General features: G+C 41.4%; 1 protein-coding gene across 1 annotated transcript in view; it reads left to right on the top strand.

Annotated features, from left to right (window-relative positions):
- Positions 1–17910, top strand: part of TRIQK (triple QxxK/R motif containing) — a 53557-nt gene that overhangs the window by 14664 nt on the left and 20983 nt on the right. Inside the window, exon 2 of the mRNA XM_018572119.1 lies at positions 8320–8405. Within this exon, the coding sequence (XP_018427621.1) occupies positions 8320–8405 (86 nt within the window). The remainder of the gene's footprint in view (positions 1–8319; positions 8406–17910) is intronic.

Below are 17910 nucleotides of genomic sequence, written 5' to 3' on the forward strand. Positions count from 1 at the left end.
ATGGGTAATGACTCGCCCCCTAGCTTCCTGATTGGCCAGGAAGTCTACTCCATGCTCCCTGGTCACTTGGTGACTAAAGAGCATGGAGCTGGCTTCCCAGCCAATCAGGAAGCCGAATAGCGTTTAATGACTCACTGCGCGGCTTCTTGAATGGTCGAGAACCTGGCAAATACGAAAGCCAGGCGGCGAGTCTTTACCCACCCCTCGGCTTTCTGATTGGCTAGAAAGCCGACTCCATACTTTCTCGTCACCTGGTGACGAGGAAGTGTGTATATAAATATATATATACACACACACACACACAGTGCATCAGAAAGTATTCAGACCCCTTTCACTTTTTTCAGTTTTGTTATGTTGCATCCTGATGCAGTTATTAAAAAAAATGTTCCCCCTTATTAATCTACGCTCAGTACCCCATAATGACAAAGTGAAAACAGAATTTTAGAAATGTTTGCAAATCTAGGAAGAAGGAAACGCTGAAATATCACATTGGCATAAGTATTCAGACCCTTTGCAACAACACTTGACATTTAGCTCAGGTGCTTACCATTTCCCTTGATCATTGCTGAGATGTTTCTACACCTTGATTTGGAGTGCACCTGTGGTAAATTAAATTGATTGGACATGATTTGGAAAGGCACACACCTCTCTATAGAAGGCATCACCGCTGACTGCATACTGTATCGGAGCAAAAGCCATAAGGTCAAAGGAACTGCCTGCAGAGCTCAGAGATAAGAAGAACTGGGGAAGGCTACAAAAAAAAACCTGAAGGTTTCCAAGAGCACAATGGACTCCATAATTCCTAAATGGAAGATGTTTGGCACAACCAGGGCTCTTCCAAGAGCTGGTCGCCTGGCCCAACTGAGCAATCGGGGGAGTAGGGCCTTAGTAAGAGAGGTGACCAATAACCCGATGGTCACTCTGACTGAGCTCCAGAGATCCTGTGTGGCGATGGGACAAAGTTCCAAAAGGACAACCATCACTGCAGCCCTCCACCGATCTGGCCTTTTCTTTCACAAAGATTTTATTGTGGTTTTGTTTTTCCAGGATAACAATGTAGAGAGTACATCATTGCATTGAAACAAGTACAACAAGAGTTTTCAGTATTTGTTAACATTTAAAGATCTCGAGATCCATATGGTAAACAGTAAAACTCATAAGACGACAAGAAAATAAAAAAATAAAATTAGGATAACATGTAATGTCAATCTTATAGCGTGTTGTGATATGGCTTTACAACTATCAGTGGATGGGCCGACGAGTCCGTGTTTGATGTCCATCACCTAGTGGGTGACATCCCACGGACTTGGCCTTCAGGTTACTTTGTACTATCATGGTCAGAAAAGAGGTAAGGAAGAGGTGTGGTGTTGATCGTCTCTGCAAGCTGCGTCCCCCTGGAGCCCCATTCGGTCAAACGGCTGTCAGGCTCTCTCGTGGCAGGGATGGGTGGGCGTATTGTATCCAGGGATCCCAGGTTTTCAGGAAGTATTTCTGTGTATCCAGAAGGATGCTAGACAATTTCTCTTTGATAAAGAAGAAATCTATCCTGCGTCGCACCTCTGCAAAGGGTACAAATTGCTTTTTCCAGGCCTGAGCTATGGCCTGCTTGGCAGCTAGCAGTATGTATACTGCAAGTTTTGTGTTGCGATTTTGTGAGAGTTGCTGGTTTAAGATGCAGGAGTGCGAACCACGGGTCCTTGGGTACAGTACAAAACACAAAAATTCCCCAGCCTCAACCTGCCAGCCAGCCTGCAACCAAACAAATAGCCCTGTCAACAGTATGCGTTAAAATCAGAGGTTTTAGTTGCACAAACTTTTGGCCAAAAATATGTAGAAGCCACACTGCCGCGCCAAGGCACCTCTGCAAATTGTGGTCCTAACTCTATGTATCCGAGTCTCCAAGTGTGAGCATATTAATGAAGTCGATAAATTACATGCAGGTGTACCTGGAGGTAGCCAACTCCTCCTAATAAGGTGCAGGGACACACTGGAGACCCAACAACCAAAAATGCACCCTGATTAAAGACCTCTGGGGAGCTAATATGGTCGAGTATTTTTTGTAGCCTTCCAGACGCTCCAGATCTCTGGACAGCGTTTGGATTTTGTGTTCCCTCTCCTTTTTCTGGTGGGAGGCCAATTTTATGAGGTCACCCCGAAGGGTGGCCTTGTGGGCCTCCAACAGGGAAATCGGAGAGGTCACCGATGAGACATTCTCGGAAAAATATCTGGTGATGTAAGATTCAACCAGATTCGCTGTGTCAGTAAAGGAGAGTAACGAATCATTTAGGCGCCATGTGAACCCAGCCGGACGGGACAACAGGGAAGTGAAGCTAAGGAGGACCGGGGAATGGTCGGACCAGGGGACTGAGAGTATGCTAGCCCGGACCACTGAGGAAAGAAAGTTCTGAGTGACAAAAATGTGATCGATACGTGAAAAGCTATTGTGGGGACAAGAATAAAATGTAAAGTCTCTAGTGTGAGGGTTTTTTTCCCGCCAGGTGTCAATTAAGCTGTGGTTGGCCAGAAGAGCGTTTAGTAATGTGATATTGGAGTCCATGCGTGTAGGTGCCTGAGCAGATCGTGGGCCTGACCTGTCTAGTTTTTCGTTAAGGACCATGTTGGATTCTCCCATAACTATTATCGTGCCCCTGCTATGTTTTTCCAGGACTCCCAAGAGGTGTGGGAAAGTGTAATTGACGTGAGTTTGGGGCATAGTAATTTACCAGGGTAAGCTCTGTGTCAAATATTTTGCCTTGCAGTATGATATACCTACCCGTGGGGTCGGCAATTTCGCGTGTGCACGTTAATGGGGTACTTCTGTGGAACGCGATTAGAACTCCCCGCTTCTTTTTGCGGAATGTTGCTTGAAATGATTGTGGGTATTGTTTATGTATGTATTTGGGCATAGAAGAATCTGAGAATCTGGTTTCCTGGAGACTCACTATGTGTGTGCCCCTGGAGGCATAGTAGTTAAAGGCCGTTCTGCATTTGTTGGAGGCATTTAGTCCTTGGACGTTGTGGGAAATTATATTAAAATTAGACATCATGGCAACAGATCACACCAGTATGCGTACCAACTACATACCCACCATGGAGGAAGGAACCACAGGGTCCGCGGCTCGGCAGGGAGGTCCAACACCACAGGCGAGTAGGGATTGGCAGAGGCCAAAAACGGAGGAAAGATAGAAAAAGAGAGAAGAGAGACAATTAGTAACAACACAACATTCTGTTGTAGTCACTTATTAGACTGATGTGGCATTCAGCAAAACAATACTAAACTATAGTGAAAAACAGTAAACTAAGCCATTGAAATAAAACTGTCAGTATAACTTCTGGAAACAAGGCTGCACGTGTCAACCCGTCTGGCCTGGGCTGGGGATCAGGGGATCGAATCGATCTTGTGGGACAGCAGTAAATTCTTCCCCGATACTCTGCTCTGGGTTGTTAAACAAAAAAAAGTCTTGTACTAGCAAGGAGCCCCAGCGGCTGAGATGGCGTAGATCCCTTGTGCGCACGGTCTCTGGCGGGAACAAGTGGGCACCATGATCGCAGCGGGCCAGACTCAGGGGGTAAAACTAGCTCTAGGAAGGCCGAGAACATCGCATTACTGCATGAGTGGTCGCGGCTAAGCCGGGCTCCAACAGTCCAAGTCAGTAGGGTGTAGAGGGGTCCATGACTTACCTCCCTACCATTCAATCGCACAACGGTGCTGGGTAGAGGCAACAACAACCCTCCTATCGCGACAAGAGGGAACAAGGGCCGCTAATAGGCTCCGCTCCCAGGGAACAGATGACATGGTGGCCGGCGTCCCCCTCATCCCGCTGTGTCCTCTTGGGATCTGGATGGTGTGCGGTTCCGGTCAGGCCGGTGCGGGAGCGATTCTCCCAAAGAGGCCGTAGGCGACGTACTTGCCTGGGTTGGGAGGAGGCCGTCGGCTGCTCCGTGGTCGTGGGCGGTAGGAGCTGCAACGATTCCAAGAGAGGGCCCCTCGTCTTCTGGAGACGTAAACGATCTCGGGAGCCCTTGGTACGAAAAAGACACCTTGAAAGGGAAGCCCCATCTATATTTGATCTGGTGTCGCTGTGGGGCCACTAGGAAGGGCTTCAGGGCCTTCCTCTTCAAGAGCGTCTGCGGCGCCAAATCAGAAAAGACTTTGTACTAAAAGTCCTGGAAAGTAAGGTCTCTCTTTTCCCATGCGGCTTTCATGATCGCTTCTTTGGTCTTGTAGAAGGTCGGTTTGAGGATAACATCCCTCGGGGAGCCATCTGGGCGCTTAGGACCTAGCGCCCGATGAACCCGGTCAAGCTCCAACCTCTCCACTGGATGGCCTGGTAAGAGTTCTTGAAACATGGCTGTTACCGTTGCATTGAGATCCTCAATGTGTTCCGGGATGCCGCGTAGGCGCACATTCCCCCGTCTGTTGCGGTTCTCCAAATCCTCCAATTTCAGGAGCGTTGTGGAGACGTTTGATTTCAGGGATTCAAGATCTTGCTTGTGGGAATCGATCACTGTAATCACGTCGTCCATTTTATATTCCATATCATTGAGTCTGGATCCTAATTCCTTGATATCGCGGGAGAGGCGGGTGGCGAGCTAGTCAGTGGCCATTTGTAATTCTCGCTGTAGCAGCAGTTTAAATTTTTCCAGAAGCATCGCATCTCTGCAAGACGGCTCGGTCTGATTGCATAGTAATGGTGACTGCGACGCTGCTCCGTCGTTGGAAGAGAAAAAAAAAAAATTATGGTAGACTGAGAACACCCTAGATCATCTAAAGATCAGCATTCCTGTTTTTCTTAGGTGGTGGGATGTAAAAAGGCTCCTGAAGACACATTTATTGCCATCTCACCTCAGGAAAAAAAGGAGTACCTTTTATCCACTACTATTTACCATGAGAGCTATCTGTTGTGTCTGCAAGTGCTCACAGAATTGAGATTATGATCTGGGCATCCATTAGATAATCTGAGTAATCTTACATCAATTGGACCTGTATACAAATTAGATGAAAAGTTTAAATTATATGTCAAAATACACTTGAAAAGTAACAGTAACAGAAAATCCATGCTGCAGGGTGCCATATTAGGCTCAAAAAAACTTGGGGCCTCTGGACAACACAGACCTGTATGGAATGTGACGATTACATTAAATATATCTCTTTCTGTGCAGCTACAGAAACTCCTTTTTTCTAAATGTCTTTATCTCCTCTCATACACAGAGTAACTTTTTCTTTAAGTTTGAGGCAGTCGGTATGTACTTATATGTGTAATCCTACGAGGGTGGGAGGGGTTGTGTGATATAGCCCTCTCTAGAATGATGACAAACTCACCAGGGATTGGCCAGCCAACTAGCAGGATACTAATTTTCTAACATAGCACCCTGGAGCCTACGGAGCAGAGTCTGCCAGATTGTAAAACCGGGAACACTAGAGCACAATGGTTTGTATAAAAGAGCAAACAGAAAAGTTTAAAAGCAGGGCTTAACAAACATCCCTGCATATGAAAATGCTGACCTAGCCAGTTTATGTGAAAATAAAAGGAAGGAGAATGATACCCAACAGCTATCATCAGGTAGGTATCTGCCACCATTGACTGCACGTTCTCACCTAATCTGGTGGAACACAGCTGGTTTGAGCAACTATTTTAATGTCTGTGGGCAACCTGCGCTTCTGTTATGATTTTTTTTAAAACCCACACAATTAGCAGCAAAGGCTGTATTTATGAACAGTAGTTTAATACATGCCAAAGATACCTGAAATTCAGCATGTTGGAGCAATATGCTATCTTTCTAATTAGTTTACTAGATTCAGACTTTTTATGTCTGAAAAAAATGTTAATTAAAGCAAGATGCTTTTGAAGACCTGTCTTTGGTGCTTTCAGCGAGAATGTATGTTCTTGATGTTGAATGGTCTCTTGTGTGTTAACTGCTCCAATAGCAGTTAATAATACCCTATAAATGAACCCTCAACTTATCCTGATTAGAGTTTGCACCTATTACAGAACGTTTAACGGAAGAAAACTATAATTCCCACTCCACAGTTTTGATGAAATCTCCATTTTGTCTTCAGGTTTTCTCCCAATATTTTTTTTTAATACAAACCGACGGGAAGCATTTGCTTGTCAAGTGAATAAAATGTAAGGATTGATAACTGATAAGTATTTAAAGGATATGTAGGTGCCCAGATCTGGTGTGATTATTAGTCAAGCATTATGTCAGACATAATATTTTCAATATATCTAAACAGGAAAAACACAGACCGGATAGAATATTAAACTAGAAAAAAAACGGGAGACGCAATGGGCAGATTTTATAGAGTAGTATTAAAATGAATCTAAATCCTATAACTAAAATCTCATATAAGCTCCAAAAGTTGCTCCAAACCTCATGCTATTCCAAAAGTTGTTTTCAATCTTCTAATAGATGCAGCTTTCATTAAAATAATACCTTGGGATCCTGCCATGAAGAATCATTTTAGACACTTCTTGTTATGGGGTGACAACTGTCTCCTAATACTCTTCTTGGTACACATCCTGTCATGTGCTGACTTCAACTGGCCATTTCTTGGTGATCTACTTATAAGGACAACCCTTTATTAGAGGTAGGGGAATTTTGATGGCCAGTGCTGTTGATTTCAGCAGATAAGATGCCATAAATTTTTTTTTGGGGGGAGGGTTAAAATCTGGTTTGTTCAGTGGAATAAGCTGACACATGGAAGGCAATTGTTTTAATATCATATAAAAAATCTCAGAATTATTAGACAGTGCCGCCAGATATGGCTAGAAGGGGCTTCTAGATCACACTTTCTTCAGAACTTTGTTGGCATCACAGCCACACTTGCATGTAGTTATAATTGATATAATATGGCTTGCAGTTTAAATTAATTTCTCCTGTTTTGAGGAAGGTATAGCACATATTATCTTTCTGGAGAGTGGAAGGTGATTTTAGTTACAAGAATATATTGTTAAAGGAGAACTATGGGGTCCAAGCTTTTCTTTACTTTTGGATTCCATGGGCTATAGGAGTAGATTTCGCAATTTACTCCTATAATCCAAAATGCACCCTAAATGCACCATACAAACATGGTGGACGGGGCTAAGTGCCGCAGTGGGGAGAGATCCCAACAATACTGTCGGGATCCTCCCAACTGCTTGTTTTTACTGTGACTGACGGCGTTCCTTGAGAACTGCTGCGCATCCACGAATACATGGGCATGCGCAGCAGCTCTCTTCCTACCTCCGTCCCCGTCGTCTGTGCCAGCAAATGACAGCGCATGCATGGAAGGCCGTTTCTCCTCAGTGCCTCCGCCCCTCCTTCCTGTCTCTCCGTCTTGAAAATGTGCAGCAGTTGTACGGAAACCTGTTCCCCGTAAATCTTAGTTCCCCCTGACCGTTCAGCTATTATCATAACCCCGCCCCTTCCTCACAGCTGTTTATACTATATTGTTCAACAGTTGATCCATTAATGGCATATAGGTGCAAAAGGTTTTCTTGTGCATATTTGACAGTTTCATTTTGGTAATTTATTTACTACTGACTATAAATCCTATATACAATATGCAAATAGAGCGCATATCAGATAGAAAATCACTTATCACATGTATGTAATTGTGCACTCCATATTTTCACGTGTGCCATAGTTTTTTTATAGTTGTAATCCACATATCACATACAGTTGTGTGAAAAAGTGTTGGCCCCCTTCCTGATTTTTCATTGTTTTGCACGTTTGTCACACTTTAATGTTTAAACAAATTTAAATATTAGTCAAAGATAACACAAGTAAACACAACATGCAGTTTTTAAAGGAAGGTTTTTATTATTAAGGGAAAACAAAATCCAAACCCACATGGCCATGTGTGAAAAAGTGTTTGCCCCCCACCCCTCTGTAAAAACTTAACTCTGTTTTATCACACCTGAGTTCAATTTCTCTGGCCACAGGAGGTGGAAGATTCAGAGGAGGTGGAAGTAGCCGGGGGCCAGGCCGGTATCTTACAGTTGGATGTTCCAGGCCACAGTACTAAACAATTGGAAGGTGCGGTGGGAAAAGAAATTTAGAATAATGGTTCTCACCCGCAATAATGTCGCCTGATGATGGCACCCAACATTGTCCCCTCATAGATCCACTTTAAGTTCCTGGAATACATTACATTATCAGTTGTATGTATTGTAGTACCATATTAGACTTCTGTGCTCCTGAGTTTGTATATCTGTTTGTTGCAGCAAAACTTTATAGTTGTGTTTTTTTAATAATAAATACGAAAATCAATAATGCTAAAATAATTACGAGTATACATTTCTCCATCAATAATTCATTCTTTTTCTACTTTAGGAAGACAAGACTACAAGAAAAACAAGCCTGTATTAAAAGCAGCAAGACTAAAAGCAGAAGCCAAGAAATCAGCAATAGGGATTAAGGTAGACATGTATTTGATGGCTCACATTAACTTTCACTGCATGTCTACTTCCCTTTTCCCCCAGGATGTGCTGTGTGAATATTGATTTCTGAGAGAGATTGCTTATGACACTTCAAACTCAGAGTAGAATGGCTTCCTCTAAAATATTTATCATCTACTGCTTTACTTAAGGCATCGATTAACCCTCTGACTGCTTCTTATTATAGGTTTTTAAGGTCTGCTATTAAAATGGAATTTTGGTTAAATGCAGCCTACAGACATAAGAAGTTTACGAGTTAGACAATATCATTATAAAAGGAACCTGCTAGGATGGAGACATGATAGCTGCCATTGCCGGTGTGTTTTTAAAGGTAAAGGCTCCAGGGCTCAACCTGGAACAAGTATGGTTTTATCAGGTGTTCTTACACATTGTCGCATGTGTGCTTATCCTGGGTCAGTGATTCACTGAGCCATGAAGCAAGGACAACCCAAGAGTTTGCATCTTCCAAACTTCAGTTCGCTTTGGTATTTCTAGAGAACTTAACTTTAGAAGGTATTGTGAAGGGATGAATTAGATGAGGCTTTAGATTATACAAACATAACATTTTGGAAGATGAGCTACACCAACACAGCATGACTTTTGCAATCAGATCTTCCATACATTTGGCAGTACATACATCTTGGTAAATCTGGCAGAGCCTGATTATAAGGTCTAGATTATTTAAATGTATGTATAGCTTTTCAGTATGTTTGGCATCATCCCTCACTGTACATATGGTTAGGCAACAGATTTATTTGTGAATCTGTTGGAAATTTCCTACCTGGAGATCCTACCAGTAACAGCATTTGCTGTTGCAGACTAACAGCACTATACCACTGCAGCAGCATTGTCACCCTACCGTACACACTCCTTAAATTGGCCCTTGCCCATAGCTGATATAATCATAATATGGCCATCAGATAGACCTAATGGCCAGCTGAAGGAGTTCATGGCAGGCGGCCAACTCTGCTGCTGAATTTTAGGCAGTGACTAATTGATATGACCCTGAAAGAGGAAGTGCTATTACTGGCAGAATCTCCAGTTTAGAAACTTTGCAACAGATTCACAAAACAATGTTTGCATGATAAAACTATTTACAGTAAGACATGGTGCATATAATATACTGAAAATTAGATTTTGGGTTTACATACACTTTAAGAGACAGTGAAAGTGTTTGCATGATGGCCATATACTGTACAGTAGCTGATTTATTCATAATAGGAACAGATATCTACCCTATCTGTTTGACATCAGCGGTGGGTGTTAATCATCCATGGGAGTTGGTTTCACTCCATAAATAGGCCCAATATCCGGCATATTATGTCTAACATGTAACCAACTGTCTGATAGCCCTTGTATGGACTCATTTTGGCTGCATGTGGGTTATAAAATATATATGCTTCGGAGACTACAATACCTGATAATGTTTTGATGCATACTGGATTTCACCTCTTTTGGAACATATGCATACACAGACAGGACAGGGCTAGTGGTGCATTACATGGTTTAGCAGAGATGGAAACCACTTGTGTCCAGTGTGCTGCAGATCTGACCTACATGGAATCATTGCTTCACTTCACTTAATTGTGGTGAACAGGGGCTTTTTATGCTACACCCATCAAATCAAAAATGTTCCAGCCATCAAGCTACACATCTGAAGGTCTACTTTGTTGTTATGGGCATAGTGCTTGACTGGAGAATCCTGTGCAGGACTTCTGCAACCAGGTTGTCCTGTCTGATTTTAGGAAATATGTCACAAACCCTGCACATTTAGTTTCAAAGCACATGTGGTTTTTAGCAAGTAAAGGGCATCACACTGTTGGATTAGGCCCCACCCACCAAGGTAAGTTTTGATGATTTTGCAAAAATAAAATAATCACATTTATCTGGGGTGGGAAGGTTTTGTTACCATCAGAGCCTAAGATTAAGTAGAAAATGCACCTGAATATGTTTGTGCCTTTTTTCATCATTTGTTTATCCATTTTGTTGTCTGAGTGTGAAAGTCAGTGTCCTTCAACCTGCCTAAATGTTTGAGTTTTTTTGTATTGTAAGAATATGTAATCATTAAGGTTTTCACTGAACCCTAATCACAGTTTAACAGAGGATACATCATCCCATATGATATTAATATAATCATTATTATTTTTTTGTTGTCATTTTACCTGCCTCCTTCCTTCATGTAACAACGAATGCCATGTAGTAATACTTGGAAATAGGTTCATGTACAATGAAGTGATGTAGCTTTTAAAGCAGAACTAAAACTGGCTGTGGTCTGGGAGCTCTTGCAATAATGTATAAGTATGCACCACATACTTGCATATTACGGCAGACCTAACCATTAAAAACTGCTCTCCTCTAGCACCAACAGATCCACAATCTGGCATGTTGTCTAGCAACTAATACTGTAACTCCCTTGCATGCGAACTGGAGTTAGATCCTCCTGGAATCGGTTGCATTCTCAGCAAATGCCGATATTGGACTGGGAGTACGCAGACACTGCAGGCAGTATACACAATAATACAAAAAAATTAGGAGGAAAGGGAAAGAGTTTTTATACCATGTCTCTTCTTTTTTTTTTTTTTTATTCTTTATTAAAGACAACAGTAGTATAAATGAAAATACAGTAGTCTTAATAAGAAAATAAAAAATTGTCAAGGCTAACAAAGTAGAAGAATAATAAGTCATTGCCCAAGATATAATAAAATCCATCTGCGCATTTGGCAATCAAATGATCACATGGGGCCTGATTCATCCTAATTAAGAAATGAGGATCGGATCTCCGAAGGGGAGGATCCGAACTCCAAAGGGGAAGACCCTGTGAGGGCGCCCCAAAGGAGAGTATAGGGGTAAATAAAGGGAAATAAATCAACAGTTCTATAAGGGTCTCCCAGAAGAGAGAAAAAGACAGTAGAGAAGAGGAAAATACAAATGAAGGATAGAGGGATACAGAAAGACCTACCAAGTCTCTTCTACCAAAAAAAACCTCCTAGAATTTTTTTCAACTTTTTAGTTCCCCTTTTACAAGTACCATTTGTTTCCCATGTACCAATTTTAAGAAGCAGCCAAGATTGTGACTCGCTGTGAGACTGTGCTTATTTTTATCACTCTTATTGAATTGTTAGCCAGTGACCCAATCACTAAGAAGCATGCAGGAGCCAGTTAATTAGCCATAGTGAAAGCAAGATTATTATTTTTTTCTAATTTGTGTTTTGGGCAATGTTTAGAATTAGGAATAGTGTTTCAACTTGGTTTACTAGTTTTTGATTCACAATTCTAGTTTTGTTTCTGATTGCCTTTCGAGCAGACCTCTGGGATAAGCAAATACTGTCTAAAAATGGGAGATGTGTATTCTTACTTGCATCATGGGGTTCTAATTATAAACAGTTTGCAGAGCCATTTGCTCCACAAATCTCTATGAATTGAAGCAAAAAAGAGAGAAAATGGGGCTTTTAAGGTGTCACTCTAGGCATGGAGAACATATAATTTTTTACACATAAACTCTTAGAAATTCATTTTTATTTTGATGAATAAATACAAATAAAAAAGGAGGGGCCAATGTATAAGCCCGTTGGTTTCACATCCACATCAACTTCCTAAACATAGTACAGTCTAAAATCACCATAGGCCTGTGGCCTCCCAGGACCACACGGCCACATTCTAGGCATCAGCATTGTAGTAACCATTTGTAAATATTGATAAAAGTAATTATTGAGTTCTTGAACTCAATAATTACTTTTACACTAATTACACTGAATTGAGAAAGCTGGTTAGATGACCAGTGAAAAGTCTTCAAGAAAAATACAGCAAGTCCAGTTGCCTTGACTTATTTTTTTTTTTTATACAATGTCCTTAGTGTATATTATTTTCAGATGCAATGTAATACTGCATTATGGCCCCTAGATAGAGTGGAGGACTATAGGAAATATACTTTTTTTTCTATGCTCCTCGGCATCATCTAGAGGCCATAACGCAGCTTCAAGGATCATGAAACAGGAGTGAGATTTCAGGCCCAAATATCCATATCTACTTACAAACCCTCAGCTGATGATCAAAAAAATGATAATACATTTATTTGAACTGTGTAACCTGACTGCATCAGTACAGTGTGAATGAAGGTCACTGTGATGATGCCCTAGAGGGCCCATGACACCCTGCATTCACAGGGTAGTACCCAGTCTTACGGATTGAATGACCCTAGGTGCATTCAACCAGCAAGACTTAGGGCATCTTGTGGTCAGAAAAAGAGGTACTGCATAGGACATTTCCAAATAGAAGATTAGTGTTGTAGCCAGAGCTCCTTTTTGTTTTTTAGATTCAGATTAGGATAACAGTCCTGGAACTTGCAGTGCCGACTGCCATCATTTTGTAATGACAGGTTTCTTTTAATAGGTGATATTTTTATATTTGTCTGGCTGCTGGCTTTAAATAATTGTCAAGCATTGATGGTCTTTTCTTGTCCAGCAACAGAGCATACAAATGAAGCTGGCAGCACATAGGCCAGACATACTGTCTACAAGTGTACATGTTTTATTTAGAAAGAAAAAAAAAGAAATTAAAATATGTTAAAACAGAAGCGCTTTTCCCTTGTATGTGGCAGATGAAAAATCAATTTTTACAAGTTCTAGCTAATAGGAAATGCCAAGGTATTACTACCAAGCTGTACCAGCTGCTCAGCCTCCAGATGATGGATTTGGGTCTCTTCCAGTATTTGCTATTCTAATCATGAAACAGTGATTTTTTTCCCCCTCCTTCCTCCTGCTCCTGACTGCAGACCTTGATCAGGCACTGCCATGTGATGTAGCATGTTTTCACAACATAATCTCTGCAGTTAGTGCCGTGTGTCAGTTTTTTAATGAGGAAAAGGAAATTGCCTTTTTGTTCAAAGATGTATCATTAACCTATGTTTCTTTCATTTTAATTTAGGTTGATGGTCTCTCTTTTTTGCAATGTTTTCTGCTTTGATTTACACTTGTAAGCTTTCTTCCAAAACAATTTAAAGGCAAACTATATATTTGTTTTAGTTTTAGTTTGCTGGTGTATAATTTATGCAGAGTCTACCACCTGCAAAACTGTTCACGGACATGCAAATGTTCACTGGATAAAGCTGAACTCCAAAAAACCGCTTAGGCTCCATTCACACCTGAGCGGCTGTCAGCGTGTATTGGGCTGTACAGATACGTGCGGAGCCGCTCTAAACAGCATACAATGCACTTCAATGTGCTTTGTTCAGACCATTGCGGGGGCCGCGGGGTACGAAACCGCGTTGCCCCCAAAATAGTGCAAGCGTGATAAAACGGCAGATTCTGCATGCTTGCGGCTACTTAATGGCCGCAAACGAGCGTCATCCATGTGGCTTAAAAAATATTCGCGTTTTTGTCCTGCGCGGTAATCCTCCCGCGGAAAACGCTGTATGTGAATGCAGCCTAAATGCAAAGATGAAATGCATAATAGGGGGTAGTTTTACCTACCCAATTTCTATGTGTCCTTCCAGTTCTTAGATTTACATAGCTCTACCACATAGCACAATCCTGCCTGACAGGGTGTGTGTGTGTTGTGGGGTGATCTTTCTCTGCTGCACTTTCCCTTACAGCTTTCCTCCGTACCCCATCCTGTGACTGAACAGTGAAAGGAGAAACAGAACACTGATGAGCTCATCTCTCTGTTACTCTGTTCTCTCCTGCCTTCAGCATGCTCCTAGCACCACAGCACCTCCTGATTGGCTGCTTGTGCTGCTTTTCCCTCCCCCAGAATGAGCTCTGCTTTACTGACACTGAAAGAGGCAGATAGCAAGTCATATTCATGTACTCGCTGCTACTTACTGCTTATATTTTTTTTTTAAACAATTGTACAGAGTTGCATTCATTTTATGCCTTTTTATCTCTGCCTAGATTTCAGCTTTAACTAACTGGCCAAAGGGTTAGCCTCATGTCAGATAAAGCAGTTCCACGTGACAATTTTTACTTGGAATTGCTTCTTTATAACCACAATAAAAAAAAATCTTTATGCCCTTTTAACCTGATGTTTTATATCTGTTTTTATGTAAACGATAATCAAAGGAGAACTATGAGGTGAGTGCTTTTCACTCACCTCATAGTTCTAGCCGACCTGTGACAATGAGACTGTCACAGGTCGGCTCAGTAGATCGGGAGGTGAGCGAACACATACCGGCGTTCGCTCACTTCTCGATCCTATCATGCTTCCTTGTTGTGTATAAATGGTCTAAATACAATTATTCTGCAGTTCTGCTGTTAGACCTGTAAATGCAAACTATTAAACAAATTGCCTTGGTTTCTGCAGTTGTTGCTAAAATGCAGATTAGATATCATATCCCCAGGATGCTTGGTTGTCTAGGACAGATCTGCTGTAAGATTACTGGATGTAGGTGTCCTCATCCCTAAGGCTGCATTATCATGACTGAGTTGTAGCACATGAAGAAAATTTTTATGTCAACAATACTTTAAAGAAGCAACATTTTTATTAATCATTGCAATGGGGTTACCCCCGTACTACAGGGGTTAACTGCTCATTTGTGCCTAGAGACTGAAATAAAAAAGTTATACTCACCTGATCCTCTGAGTTGGTCAGCTCCTAGACTGATCCTTACAGCCACTCTCCGCCTCCGCTGCAGTGGTCTGAGGATCCTCTAGTCATCACGTCCAATACACTCTGTATTGGACGTGAAGATGCCAAGGGGTATACCATTGCAAAGGAAGAGACAGACTGGAGGGAGCGCTATGAAAGCCAGCCATCTCCAAGGTTCGGATGAGTAAAACTTTTTTTATTTTAGTCCCTAGACACAAACGAATAGTTCACCCTTGTGGAACAGGGGTAGCCCCACTGCAAGGGTTAATGCAAATGTTGACCGGAGTTCTGCTTTAACACATTTGTGTGGCAAGACCGGCAAGCTTTGAATAAAGTACAATTATTTATTTGTTACCGAGTTTACTGGATTTTTTTTTTATATAAACATTTCGTATTACAAAATGTAACCAGAAGAAGTCATATGTATCAGTATTTTAAGCCGTGCAGTGAGCGTCCCTGCTCGACATCTTCTATGACAATTTGAATAGGCCTTTTGTATTTGTTTCTTATGGCCTTTACCTTTTATATAATCAAAATGAATACTGAAGATTGCAAGTTTTTTTGTTTACTTTGGGGCAAAAGACACTTTTACAGATAGGTTTCTGTGTTCTAAGGAGTCCATTTCTAATTCACATATCCTGCTTAGATTGGAGCAAAAAATTGCTTTCCTAAAGTGCCCACTTGCATTGGATGTCTTTGTATCAGATGCCATCAACATGAAGGTGAGTCCACTGATTTTTTTTTTTTTTTAATCTCTGTCCCAGACCACTGTGTTTCTCAAAGAGGCCCTGCATGGACCAGCTTGAACATTTGGATTGTCAGGCCTTTGAAAGCAACTCTGTTTCTATTAAAAAAAGAAACAAAAAAAATCCTACCTGGTCCCCTTCTCACATAGGTGCCAGTGGATTGTAGATCAATCCACTGGCACCTATGTCACTACAAGTATTATAGGGGCTAGCAGAAGAAACCAGAGTAGCACCTTTAAGACCAGTCATTGGACACTCCCGAAAAATGTGTTGGACGCTGAAGATTCTTCAGCAAGCTAAGCTCTTCAGGAGAATGAAGATCATGGTGTGGGTACCTGGATGGGTAAGTATTATTATTATTATTATTTTTTTTTAAATAGAGTCCCGTCAAGCTGATTTAATTCACACATATGTCTGGAAAACATAAACAAAATATAGTACATTCCCTTAAAAAATCCAAGCCAGGCAGAGAAGATATGTATATTGTACTTGCTTTTATAATGCTGTGTATAATACAGCCAGTCACCGAAGCTGTCTCTGGCATTCTCAATGCAAATGAAGGAAAAAGTAAAGATGACATTGAGGGGGTGTAGGTGGAGATGTCTTATAACACTTGCATTATGTGTGAAGTGGTATTATTACACCTTGACAGTGTGTGTTTACAAACTGGTTGCTAATTGTCATCCTTGAATCGCTATCTAGATAATCTACCACTTGTAAATCTAAGGGCTTTTATTGTCTCAGGCGCAATACAGTGCTGTGAAGCAGGAATGAGGCAAAAGGCATGTTCAATGTTCATTTTTTTTTCCTCCCTCCCATAATGCATCATTTTAAAAGGATGTTACTGTTGCAAAATCCCAGCAGGGGCACATTGCAAGGATAGTAGGAGTGCAGTTAAATTGTGTAGTATCTGTACAGAGGATAAAAGACTGGAAAGCTTGGAATAAAGTACAACAATTATTCATTTGTTACTGAGTTTACTGGATTTTTTTCTGTGCGTAACTAGATACAGGGATGTTAGGTTGGAGAGATACCATATTCGCATATTCGATATAAGGAAACTTTGTTCTTATACAGCTCAGCAACAAATTAATTCAATACTGCAGTCTTTGGAATAAAATAATTTCAGGTTGTATCTCCCCGAATACAATGTTCAGGTCATGCAGGGATGTCATGGGGGAGTAATGAGCACTTTAGACAGTTGGAAAAGCTTGTTCCTGTTTACTTATTGGGAAATCTGTGTGACCTGGCTGACCCTTTGCTTTTTAAAGTTGAAGAAACAATGCAATTGATGCAGTTATGTATTTAATAAAACACCATGCAATGTATTTTTAAATACAGATAGTGTAAGTACCTTAAACTTGAGAATTATCCTTTATTATCCCCAGGCTAAAAGAGGAAGGGGTAGCATGAGGAGCCAGTCAGGTCTGCTGTATACATATATGCTGACAAGGAACATGCAGAGAAGAGAGTAGAGGGATTACTCGTCAGTATTCTGCTCCTCCTTTGTACAGTGAGAGGCTGGGACAAGGAAGGGACCAAACTGTATTCCTTAACTCAGGTAGTGAAAAATCAGGTCTGCTGTCTGCCTGAGCTGTGTAAAGTTTAGAACGGACTGGATAAATTGACAAATCCGTTGTTAGGTCTTGCAGCTCCCACATGGTCTTGCAGCTCCCACATGTGTATTTCAACTGTGTATTGCCTGGAGTTCTGCTTTAAATGAAACCTGCCATGAGCAATCTACTTTTGCTGAAAAATTCAGATCAGTCAGTAGAGACATAGATATGGGTAACTGAATTTATTTACAAATATCTGTTTATCCTAGGGGGAAAAAACTGAGCTAGTCACCACACCTTGCCACCTCCCGAAATTCCTTGTTGGTCACTTAGACAGCCCATCCCACTACATGGCCTATAGGGATGCTCGATAGTGGGAAGGGAGTGGGGCCAAGTTCAACTTTAACAGGAAAAGTTGAGATTTTTGTATAATTTTGTCTGCATTTCTGGATGTATTGATCATCTTGACATGCCAATTCTACTGCCTATGTCAAATGCCAAAGCACTGGCATCTAAAAAGTCAGGGTTGCTTTATTTTGAATCTACACTATATTACCAAAAGTATTGGGACGCCTGCCTTTACACGCACATGAACTTTCATGG

Source organism: Nanorana parkeri, unplaced genomic scaffold, assembly GCF_000935625.1.
Source record: "Nanorana parkeri isolate BGI_ZX_2015 unplaced genomic scaffold, ASM93562v1 scaffold43, whole genome shotgun sequence".
NCBI classification, from domain to species: domain Eukaryota; kingdom Metazoa; phylum Chordata; class Amphibia; order Anura; family Dicroglossidae; genus Nanorana; species Nanorana parkeri.